General features: G+C 38.3%; 2 protein-coding genes across 13 annotated transcripts in view; one reads left to right on the top strand and one right to left on the bottom strand.

Moving 5' to 3' along the window:
• Positions 1–5,886, bottom strand: part of stxbp4 (syntaxin binding protein 4) — a 39,258-nt gene extending 33,372 nt beyond the window's left edge. Inside the window, exons 1-7 of one of the 11 annotated variants that reach the window (XM_037544188.1) lie at positions 5,753–5,886; positions 4,743–5,029; positions 4,235–4,345; positions 3,098–3,171; positions 1,327–1,422; positions 1,170–1,239; positions 830–904 (exon numbers count right to left, since the gene is read on the bottom strand). In XM_037544188.1, the coding sequence (XP_037400085.1) occupies positions 830–904; positions 1,170–1,239; positions 1,327–1,422; positions 3,098–3,171; positions 4,235–4,345; positions 4,743–4,804 (488 nt within the window). In that variant the 5' untranslated portion in view covers positions 4,805–5,029; positions 5,753–5,886. Of the gene's footprint in view, positions 1–829; positions 905–1,169; positions 1,240–1,326; positions 1,423–3,097; positions 3,172–4,234; positions 4,346–4,577; positions 4,648–4,742 lie in introns of all 11 variants that reach the window. The other 10 variants (XM_037544187.1, XM_037544190.1, XM_037544186.1 and 7 more) reach the window with 10 other exon arrangements.
• Positions 5,887–5,912: 26 nt separating this feature from the next.
• On the top strand, positions 5,913–11,665 carry LOC108443564 (cytochrome c oxidase assembly protein COX11, mitochondrial). 2 transcript variants are annotated; one of them, XM_037544197.1, is made up of 6 exons: positions 5,913–6,044; positions 6,574–6,795; positions 9,564–9,930; positions 10,064–10,219; positions 10,405–10,530; positions 11,227–11,665. In XM_037544197.1, exons 3-6 carry the CDS (start codon positions 9,613–9,615, stop codon positions 11,407–11,409), a joined length of 783 nt encoding a protein of 260 aa, XP_037400094.1. In that variant the 5' UTR covers positions 5,913–6,044; positions 6,574–6,795; positions 9,564–9,612; the 3' UTR covers positions 11,410–11,665. The 2 variants fall into 2 exon arrangements, with proteins under 2 accessions (XP_037400094.1, XP_017579831.1); XM_017724342.2 differs by having other exon boundaries at positions 5,919–6,044; positions 6,664–6,795.
• Positions 11,666–12,328: the final 663 nt, after the last annotated feature.

Below are 12,328 nucleotides of genomic sequence, written 5' to 3'. Positions count from 1 at the left end.
ATTGTAAATCAGCTACAAGCAAGTGTTCACTGCTACACACATACTAATGTGTTTTTGATGAACAGTTGTCCTTTAGGCATCATGGTAATCCTCAGAGGGTAGCCCACTGTTCTGGCTCCACAGGTTCAAGCCAGGTTGCATGTGATCGACTGGTGGCCCTAATACGTCAACATGTATCCAGCTCTAGGTGAAAGCGTGCCTTACAAAGTCCCAGAGACCAGCAGAATGCCAACTCAGTTTATACTAAGACATCCGGCAGATTCTGACAGCTGCTCCACATAGTGCCCTCCCACTAGCATATAGTGCTAAAAGAAAAGAGCAGCTGGCTTTAGAGTTTCTGGCTTGAGAGTTCCCAACAATACGTCTTTACAAATATGTAGCAGTAGTTCAAATTTATCAGCACTGAATATGGTTTGTTATTTATTACAGAGTAGACCTAAATGGTACAAGAAAACAAAGTAAATGAGAAGAATACGCCACAACTCTGCAGTTCTACAACTTGGACCAAGAGTCCCAATTAAGTGCTAAAGACTTTAATGTACTTAATGTATTATGACTATTTTTAGACTTATAAAAAACAATCAAGAAGCTCATCTGTGCTCATCCACTAACAGGATTAATGTGGAAGATGACAGCAATAGTGTGTCTCACAAATCAACATTTCATGATTTAGAATATTGCCAATTCCTTTTTTATGTTGCTAGCAGCACCTGTCTTGAACTTCTAACAACAACATAGATGTAAAGTAGTCTGATCAAAATAATGATTAGAACATTAAGATCCTTCATAGCCGACCACTTTAAGAAAAGCGTTAATGGTTTTCTGATACCTGGACTCCTCATCCCGAGCAATCAGAAGAGACATGTGGTTTGTGGCCGATGCCATGCGCAGAATCTCCACCGCCCTGACAAAACACAGCAGATGGATTTTATTTCCTACAGGCACATTATCCTCATTTATCTGAGAACATGATGACAGATTATAATGTAATTAATTAACAGTGACAAGATCAAGTCATAATGTGATTTGTATTTGATGGGAGGGATTGGAAAAAGAAGCAGAAGTACTGCTAGAGCTATGTGCAGTCTTGGTGGCAGAATTCCATGAAATTCTTTTTGTGACAATGTTTTACGTTGTTTGTGTAGGTGCTACTGTATTTGCATGTATACCTTTCATTTGTGACACCCCCTAAATTCATGTTGTTGACATCTAAAATGAGGTCACCAGCTCGAAGTCGTCCTGGCAGAAACAAATTAGCATTATACCAATTATCAACTGACAGAAAGACAGTTAGCAGTTTTATGATGTAGAAAAGTGCCAGCATACCATCCTGTGCAGCCACGCCACCAGGTAAGACCCGTTTAATGAATATTCCAAACTCTTCACCACTCAGCTCTCTGTACCCTCCAATGATCTTCACCCCTGGCAAATGGAAGCAAAGTGCTTAAAGTTGGTGATAAAAAAAAAAAAACTATCAATAATTGTGCCAAATAAGGTTCTTTGACAAGATGCATTGAAAGGACCACTTTTGGTTCTCTGAAGAACCGTTCAATAGATGGTTCTTTAATTCATTCATTTCCAGCAGCTAAATTTAATGTGATGAGTAAAAATGCCACAGATTTGTTTCACTTGTTCTAAAATGAAGAAAGGTTTTTGGGAAAAGTTTACACTAAATGCATCACTAACAGTGCTGTGAGGATCTGATTGCACTCAGTTACAAGTGCATTATGAGGTCTGATGTTGGATGATTAGTTTTGGATCATAAACTCCACTCCATATCATCCCAATGACGTGGAATAGTGCTCCATCATACCAGAGAATCTTGGGGAACTTTCTACCCCTCACGCCAATGCTTGGCAGTGGACATAACTGGCTAACTTGTGGCTTCTCCAGTGCATCACATTCTATTAATAATACTATTTTATGGAGATTAGAATTCACACACCCTCAAAAGACATTCTGGCCTAAAACTAGTGCAGTATTTTATTCCTCAGCCTTATCGGTCCTGCAGAGTTCATGATTTTTTGTAAATATTTGTTTTCATGCTTTTGTTCATCAATGTTCTCTCACTACAACAACCAGCATTCATTTTGCAAATACACCATACAACCACTAGGAATCACTAAGGTGTCAACCAATCGTGACTGCTAACTGTTACCTCGATCGTCAGACAAAACTGTAAAGAAAACAGTGACTCTATCCATATTCAGCAAAGAATGGACACCAGAGGCGAGTTTCTTATCTTTTCAGGCAGAGAAAAGAAGCCAAACTGAGGTAAGGTATTTAGACAGCTGTCTGCATTGATAACTTTAGCTTCTAGCTTGTCTTCCTCATCTGACGAGTCATTTCTGTCGTTTGTGTAACAACTGTAACAATAATGGAAAGGCAGTTACCACAGTTATATGGTTGCAATAAGATTTTTATGACATTAGATATTTGCCTTCTTTTAGCAATTGCCAGCTAGCAGAAAAAAATCAAGTAACCTCCCAAAAAACCGACCCCACAGCAGCTGTAGTTCCCCCCACCTTCAAGGGGGTCCTAGTTTTTAAACTTTAAACTGGAAAATTTTACTAGAAACTGCTGTTTCTGTAAAATGCAAGGCATATTTACAACAGACACTGTGGCTGGAATGTGCCCTGAAATTGCTAAATTCACTCATTAGAAGGGATAAACGGGTACTTTTAGTCTGGATATACTCTAGTTATAACATGAACCAACATCTAACATTAACCTTTTGAATTCATCCTTTTAATTGAAATCAAAGCTGGATTTACAATTGTTTTGTTATGATTCTGTAGTCCCATGGCACCAAAATGCTAGATTTAATATCACAAGACAAACTCTTTTAGTCATATGATTTAATTGATTTTCTTCAGATTTGTGCTGAGGCAAGCTCAGAGAACATATGGACCAAAAGAAATGTATAATTTCAGACTTGGGCCTCAAAGAACAATTTTTGCAAATCAGATATGCAAATGTGAAGAACCATTTTAAAGTTGAAAGAACCTTAATGTAACATTAAAGTTCTGTACTGATAAAAGGCTTCATAGAACTTTTTTCAGTGCTTCTTGAACACAGACCCAGCTCTGGAACTTACCAAGTCCTTTTCTGCAGTCGGAAAACTCCAGTCTCTGCACAGCACGGTTGATGCCATGGGGTCCCATGATGGTCCTGAAAAACAGCCATTAACTGTCTGTATGTAATTACTACAGAAAAATGTGCACAACAGGATCAAAAATAGATACAAATACCTCATTTTATATTTTAAGAGGAAGAGATTGTTTTTTAATGAAGCTGAATGAAGGGAGACATAATAGTAATAGTAATCCAAAATCACTCTAAAAATAAATACACTATTCAAAGTGATTAACAAAAAGGAAGTAGGTTACTGCGCTTGGCTTTATTTCATAAACAATGCCATGCATAGGTAAACATCGCTCCTATTGGAAAAGCGTGCCTCCAATCTGTTAAACTAGAGCCTGATCTCTGTTGAATTTAATCCCCATAACAGACAGAAAGAAACAGTATGCAAAAGCTCCACTCTTATCTAGGCCATCGACCGTGGTTCTGAAATAGCTTTGAAAGACTAATGTATCATACAGAAAGCAATTGTTGCTATTTTTTTATTTAAATTTTACAGTGCATTTATGTTTTCCTTACTGATCTGAGAAAAAAAGGCTAATAATAAGTAATAATGTCTAGCAAGTAATGATGCGAAGACTATCTGTTAAAGCAAAAGAACACGAGCATTAACCAAGGAACAACTGTCACTGATTCGGCTGATCTATGAACATGAATGGCGCTGATGGACACCAGTCACTGTGAGTTCACGTACAGGTCAGGTGAAAATAAATGCAAAGCTAAGAAAAATACAATGGAAGCTCTGCCCTTTAAAAAGTCTGACCAAGTTGTATTGCAAGCTTCTTCAAGGGCACCAACCCCCTCCCCAAATGAACTGTAAACATTTCACTTTAATCTGAGCATGACGTTGTAGAGATGAGGAAAGGTGAAAAGAGCAACAGGCAGGACGGCATGGTGGTAAGCACCTTACATCTGCCCTACAAATGAAGCTGTGGGCTATACTGTATAAAGCATCTTGTGAGGCTGGTGACCACTGGATGTAAAAGAACCATGCCTATAGAAGAGGACAACACAACGAGCTTACTACATAGGATTGTGGTACAGAAGCTGAGGCATTTAAACTGATCACTTAATTCAGTCTAATCTGTCTTACATTCCACAAGCCACATTAGGGTACACGGTGAGGAGCACACTGGAGCCATGCTGTGTGTCCATCTCGAATCCATCCAACCAATTAAACCCTCGATATGAACTTCTTGCAGACCTATTATGATTTAAGCACAAGTTTTCAGTGGTAACCTGTTATGAAGAAATCCCTTTGCCATGTCTGCTGATCTTTACATTCTAGCGCAAATCAAGTGAAACAGTAGATTTTCAATACATGCTACTTTGCATGAGGGCACAAAATTTCTGTCTAATGCATGCATAAATCCATGATTAAAGTACATCAACACAGCAAATCCTCATCACCTACATAAATACATCTACAGACTCACAGTCATTCTCTTATTCCAAAAATATTTCACTTCCAGATGACTCAACACAGCCAAGCAAGATCACAAGCACCTTATAAGCATAAAGCAGAAGCAAAATTAGATTCAAAAACATTCACAGCTTTTCTAAATCTGCAGATTTGTGCATTAAAAAGGAGAACAGCCTACCAGTAAAGCAGGGATAGTCCGTCAAAGCGCTCTGCCTCCACTGACTGTGGCAGCAGTGGCATTGCAGGTCCAAAAACAGCTGATTAAATATTATAAAGGCAACCTCATCACTGGGTCGGGGAGATGATGGTTCAAATCAGGACGGTCCGAGATGACCGAGAGACAGCAGTCTACCCAGACAGTTACAGACATGCGCCTACCTATCCACTAATCTCCCCTGATACCCAGGAGTCACATGGTGTGCTTCACCTCTCCCTTCACTGCCACCCCTGATGATGTGTCTCCCTCTGAAAGCATAACAGGGCACCAGGCACTAAATGTTAGGACATCAGGATGACATGTGTAAAGGAGTAGGTTATAATACAAAATTCAGACCTAAGCATAGGTTAAATACAGTAGACAGAATGGGACAATTAATCATCTGCAGTTAACAAATCCATAAATCACCCACCTGAACAAAAACCACAAAAACTAAAAAAATCTGTACACAATGCATGTTAAACCAAGAAAAAAACAATGATACTGTCAGTCCGATACCGTCCACAGGGTGGCACTGTTTCAAAAACACAATAAGTAATAACGTCAAATCAAACCATCTGTGGAGGAGCTTAACCATTAAAATTGAACTCTATTTTTTTTTTTTTTTATCATTTTTCAAGTGAATCCAGGAAGACTTGAATTTAACCATTCGAAAATGTGTTAACCCGTCTCAGGAACTATATATCATTATTTTAGAAGGTTTTTTTGCGGCCACTGATTTTAATGAGTAAATGGATTTTTAGCATTTAAGAGTTTTAGCATAGAATTCGCAAATACGCAAAATGTGGTTAATAGCGTCTATATGCTGATGACATTAGGACATTAAGGATGTTGTAATTATTCACTTTTTAAATGATTCATTTACTTGTATTCCATAATTTCGGTAACATGGTTGAACTTTGGAAATTACTTCGTCAGTCAATATTAAAATAAAGAACAAATAATGATACTTGTATTATTTGGGGGTCCACCATTTTATAGTGGTATCCAACAGTGCAGAAGATCCGGTTCACTCAAAAAGTACAGCGACGCCAGAGAACTCGTGCTCTCTACAAGTTCTCTGGTACAACCCAGTTAAGTGCCCTGGGGTAGAGGGGATATCCACAATGCACTGCGTTGTTTGTAAATAATGATGAGTCCTGTAACGATGTTAGTCGTTTGCTGTGCCCTGTAATGGCGCTGCATATGATCCAATGAAGCTTTGATGAGCGGACCATTCGGAACACGGCGTTGTTTTTCTTCCTCCCATGATCGCCACGAAATGTGAGTTCCTGTTGAATATGTGACTTATTCCAGAAAAATCTGAAATATTCAGACATGCAGTATGAGTGACAGTGTCCTGGTAGGCTAACAGTGAGCGTGGAACACAACTAAAATAATAATTTTATTACCCTCTAGTGGATGACTATAATGGACAACTATGTTAAATGGATTCACACATTGCTGCAAAAATAATGACTCTAAAAATAATAATTTGAGTCTGAAAAGAACTAAATATACAGTAGAAAATAAATTAATGGAAAAAATATTAGTGTAAAAATATACAGGCTAAAATATGGAAATATGTATAGAATTATACATGTTTGTTGACAAGCATTAAAATTTATATTTTTCACTATTTTTGTTTGTATTAATATCGTTTTTACTTGTTAGAATTATGTACAGGATTTATTGAACTTGTATCTATATTTAACCCCCCTTGATTGATGAATAGAGATTAGGAAAAATTGTGCTTATTATTATATTCAGCCTATGCATAAATCTGCTTCTGCTTGGACTGTTTTGAAAACAGGAGGACGGATCAGGAAAGGCAAGAAAAGGCAGAATATCTGTTTGTACACATTTTAATTTCTTATTTTATTTTTACACTTGCTCGCGGAAGGCGACTGAATTGTGCTTAGGAACTATTGCAGCGCTACAGTGTTTTCGGGGGAGTAATGAGTGTGTTGGATCAGTGTGGACGGTTTCGCTGTGGCAGGTCTGTGTTGAGGAACATTGCGGTCATTTTGTCGAGGTAAGAGACTTCAAACGTCATATATTCATTTCTGTCAGTTAATCAAATTATCATTTTTTCTTCTCTATATTAAACTATCCGAAATGGCGATGCGGACTGCATAGAACTGGCTACTATCTGTATAACGCTAGTTGCATTAGCTAGATGTACTCCTGAAAGTAACCTAGCCGTATTGTTAATACGTTTACAGGCTGTTATTGACGTCTTTATTCAGTCAGATATCATTTATTTTACTATTTGACATAGTCCATTGTCTGTCCAAAGGGTAAATGACCTTTTAAAAAATTGTGACTTTACAGAAATAGTAAGGCAAGTTACAGCACAATGAGTTTACATCAGTATAAAGGCGTTGATAGACTAGTCATATTTCTACAGTAACGTCACAGTGAAGGTATTTAAAGAGTCCACATCATGGAAAATGAATTTGGCTCGCTCTTTTGGAATAAGTTGGATATAAGTTGGTATGTAAACACTGTTGACGTTTCAAAACCTAGCTAGGTTAACTAACTAGCATTCACTCCCGAGTTTATTCACTCCTTTAATGGAAAGTGTCCCCCATAAGCAGTCCCCTTTAATATCCGTTGTTTTTGTGATGTTCCAAAAACCAATGCATTCATGTGTACTTACCTATTCAGCCAACAGCAGTTTGGTCCTGCACACTCATGTTGACGTTAAAAGCAGAGTTCATTTTCATATATCGGTCCTAAAGGCACAGTAACAAAAAGCCTATTTATTTTTAAGAAAGGTTGTAAAATTATGATATAAAAGTGAATTATGACTGATTTTGGTACATAAACCCACATAAACATTAACAGAGGATCTCATGGAAAACAAAACAAAAAAGTATCTTGGAGATGTGGAATATATTTTTTTACTAAATAATATAACTAAGCTACTTGAGCACTTTCTTCCTGTTTGCAATCTGGAAAAATAGAAATACAGTATATCTGCAAAAGTTTTCATGTACTTCATCTCGTTAGTGAATTTGGCTCTTTAAATCAGAAACCACTGCTGAGACAGGTATTTTCACTCACTCACTCACTCACACACACACACACACACACACACACACACACACACACACACACACACACACACAGAGCATGTATAATATGCATAGAAAAGCATTGCCAATAAAATGGGAGCACCACACTTAAGGTTTTGCAATAACAATAACAGGCTGTTATTGGACCAAAAGAGGGACAAACGTTATAGATACCCTTGATTTCAAAAGAAACACTGGATGAGCAGGTATTTGGTTACTTTTGGACACACACTGATCAGGCATACCATTATGACCACCTCCAGTTAATCAGCTCTACATACAATATAGTTGCACTTTGTAGTTCTGCAATTACAGACTGTAGTCCATCTGTTTCTCTGCATACTTTGTTAATCCCCCTTTACCCTGTTCTTCAGTGGTCAGAACCCAAATGGACCCTCACAGAGCAGGTACTATTTGGATGGTGGATCATTCTCAGCACTGCAGTAATACTGACGTGGTGGTGGTGGTGTGTTAGTGTGTGTTGTACTGGTCTGAGTGGATCAGACACAGCAGTGCTGCTGGAGTTTTAAACACCTCTGTGTCACTGCTGGACTGAGAATAGTCCAACAAGCAAAAAATATCTAGCCAACAGCGTCCTGTGGGCGGCATCCTTTGACCACTGATGAAGGACTAGAGGATGACAAACACAAACTGTGCAGCAGCAGATAAGCTATCGTCGCTGACCTTACATCTCTAAGGTGGACTGACAAGGTAGGAGTGTCTAATAGAGTGGACAGTGAGTCCACTCTATTAGAGTGAGTGAGTGAGTAAAAACTTCAGCAGCACTGTTGTGTCTGATCCACTCGTACCAGCACAACAGACACTAAATCACCACCACCACCACATCAGTGTTACTGCAGTGCTGAGAATGATCCACCACCCAGACTGCTCTGTGAGGGTTCATGAACAGGGTTTAAAGGGGGCAAACAAAGCGCAGAGAAACAGATGGACTACAGTCTGTAATTGTAGAACTACAAAGAGCACCTATGTAGTAAGTGGAGCTGATAAAATGTACAATGAGTGTAGAAACAAGGTCATAATGTTCTGCCTGATCGGTGTATATTGGGAAGATTTAATAATGTTTTGTGTAACGGGCATTACTGTAATGAAGGAAATGGGGGGGGGGGTGTTATAAACTATTTCCTAATACTCCTTTGGGTATATTTTACAATACTATCAAAGAGTATGTTTTCAGATGATTGTTGAAAGCTGAAAGTGGAAAATCTTTGCCACTGCAAAACCTTATTTACTAAAGCTACTCCTTACTTTGTTATTCCTGCATTGTGGTTTATGTGTGTGCTGTGGCAGAAGTGTCACAGCTATTCTTTGATTTACTGCATGTAGCTAAGAGATTATGTTAAAAATCATACAATTCACAAAGGACCTGGGTGTGAAATTAAACAATATAATACAATATAATGCAATAAAGTTTCCAAATGCACTTGGGACAAAGTTCTGAAGTTCAGCTAATCCCAACAGCTGAAAATGAACAGAACCAAAAATAAAAATAATTGCTATTTTTTCTTCTTTCTTAATGTATTATGTTGACATAATTTCTTATTTTCTCAATGCAATTGTTTATTATAATGAAATAATCACATTCTTATTGCAAGTCATTATTTTTGACCAAAAGAGTCACAGTTTGATCCTGAAACACATGGATAAAAAGTTTATTTTTTCTCCTCTAAGATATTATTTGACATTTTTCTTTTTTAAATTACAGGCTGGGAGAAGAACTGTTTTGAAGAGGCTTTTACTAGAACTTGGGGATTATGCTTCTGTCTTTTGCCTTCCGTGAGTGCTGTGCAAAGCGCTATGTACAGCTAGCCTTTTGTAGTGCTCAGATATGTATTAAAAACCTGAATGCCAGAGGACTAGCCACTTCTACCAGCCAACTCTTTGTCAGGAGAACATCTCAGCGGTTTGTTAACCAGACAAGAGGAGCTAAAACGCACAAGAAAAAGACAAATAATTACCAAGATGAATGGAAGCAGCGGAATAAGACCATCCTCACATATATTGCAGCAGCTGGGGTGGGCATGATAGGTATGTCGTATGCTGCTGTGCCACTGTACAGAATCTACTGCCAGGTCAGTGCCAGATGTCTTGAGGCTTTGATATTGTTGACTGCTAATATCAAAGTAGTTTTAATACAAACCCACTGTGTCTTTAAATTGATTGTACTTTGAAATTGACTGTCAGGTGATCTACCTTCTACTGCAGGTTTCGGGACTGGGTGGCACAGCAATCGCTGGGCATGATGCAGGTTTAGTTGAAACAATGAAGCCAGTCAAAGATCGCATTATTAAAGTCACTTTCAATGCTGACACACACGCAAGCCTCCAGTGGAATTTCCGCCCTCAGCAGTCTGAGATCTATGTGAGTATTTCTTATCTTATTTCTTATTTGTGCTGCTGAACTGAATATTGGCTTTATTAGTGAATGTGAAGTTGGCCTAAGTAACAAATTGTGATTTACAGAAACATAAATGTGAATAAATGATTTCATTTCAGTGCACTGTAGATTTTGCTAGTGAATTTCATCTTCCTTTTTATGTCATTCAGGTTGTGCCAGGAGAAACCGCTCTAGCATTTTACAAAGCAAGAAATCCCTCAGACAAACCTGTGATAGGAATCTCTACCTATAACGTAGTGCCATTTGAAGCTGGACAGTACTTTAACAAAATTCAGGTACTGGAGAATATATTACATACTTTTAACTATAAGATATTCTTTGTATTACTTGGACTCTGTTCATTTTTACCTCTTTAAGGCTGTTTCTACCTTGCATCGACATGCATTTCAGATCATGTTTGAACTTCAGTTGACAGCATTGAAAAGCCTACCTCCTGGGTGTAAGCACATCCAGGACACTTCACTCAAACCACATTTGGAGGTGGTCAGAGATGGATCTTGACTACATTTTACACAAGTTTTCTATACCCACATACAATTACATAAGCAACTGCCAAGTACTGACTACAAAGTGAAAGGTTAAAGAAGCACAAGATGAATGATATATGTGGCTGTAGTTATCCCAAAACCAAGGCCTGTTGATTTGTATAGTAACCGAGAAAGCGTAAACAGAAGTAAAACCGAAATAATGTATATATTCAAGTGCTTTTTGTGCAAGAATGTCTCTTCTGGTCATACTAGGGACACATTTTAGTGAAAAGTGTAAATAGAACCTGGCCATAGCATGTCCAGGTATGATCCATATATGAAATTATGTTATTGCAATTTGTAAACAGCCTCTTCGTGTCTTTCAGCCACTGTCAAAAGCCTAAAGTTCATCTTGCATGCATTTGTGGGGTCAATTTGTGAGGAGTTTGTCTACTGCCATTTCTTACACTCAACTGAACTGAGCTTTTCCATCTTGATCCACAGTGCTTCTGCTTTGAAGAACAGAGGTTAAACCCTCAGGAAGAGGTTGACATGCCCGTTTTCTTTTACATTGACCCAGAGTTTGATGAGGACCCCAGAATGGCTCGAGTTGACACCATTACACTCTCTTATACCTTTTTTGAAGCCAAAGAAGGACAGAAATTACCCCTTCCTGGATACAGTTAAATAAGCAGTACATGGTGCACTTCTCAGAGACTTTACTTTTCTGGTGGAACTTGGATATCTAATGGAGCATCATTTATTCAAATGTCATGCAGTTCGTGAAAGCCTTTTTAACTATGTTATCTGTGCAATGAAACATGTTAATGTTGGTGTATCCTGTCACTTTATGAAATTCCACTTGAATGACCATTTAAAATGATTAGTGGCTTCAAAAGTCAAGCTGTACACTGCAATAAATTTACACAGGTATTGAATTGCATGTAGGTGCATTAACTCTTTCAGGACAGTAGGGGGCAGAACGGTTGCAATTTTCCCCCCTTGTAAGCAGCTCGAAAAAGAAATGTGAGCAAAAACAAGGTTCATTGCATTCGGTCTATTATCTTATTCTGTATCATAGTTCAATGGCTCATGAGGGTTATTCTGCGATCTGATTTTGTCGCGATTGCACATGGGGACAGTAAGGTACATTTGGACGTTACGCAACTGTAGCGGAGGTAGAGACATCTGCACTTACATAACGTGTGATCAAGCAATCTCGATGGTACTCAAACAAACAGCGTTGCGCAATGCCAGAAAAAAAAATCAGCCGTGATGAAAATACACTTTAGAGTTCAAATAAAAAAAAATCATAATGTATTTACCACGCATTATGTGATGGTCATAAGAGTAAATAAAATTGACAGTTGTTCTGAATTGGGATTTACAGAGAAGGTGACATCATATTAACCACCCTTAAGCCTAAGTTAAAGTATTATATGCTTATAAACGCTGTATGTGGTGGTTGAGCACTGTTGATGGGAAGGGTGTCATTTGTCGTGCAGGATACACTCCGTACCAAATCTGCCTCAATAACGTCTTGCACTGTGCTCCGCACGTCTACATCATTACTGGTGCCCCGGAAAACAACAAACCCAACCACGTT

This window comes from Pygocentrus nattereri, chromosome 13, assembly GCF_015220715.1.
Source record: "Pygocentrus nattereri isolate fPygNat1 chromosome 13, fPygNat1.pri, whole genome shotgun sequence".
Classification (NCBI taxonomy): Eukaryota; Metazoa; Chordata; class Actinopteri; order Characiformes; family Serrasalmidae; genus Pygocentrus; species Pygocentrus nattereri.
This window is presented reverse-complemented; position numbering and strand designations above follow the sequence as displayed.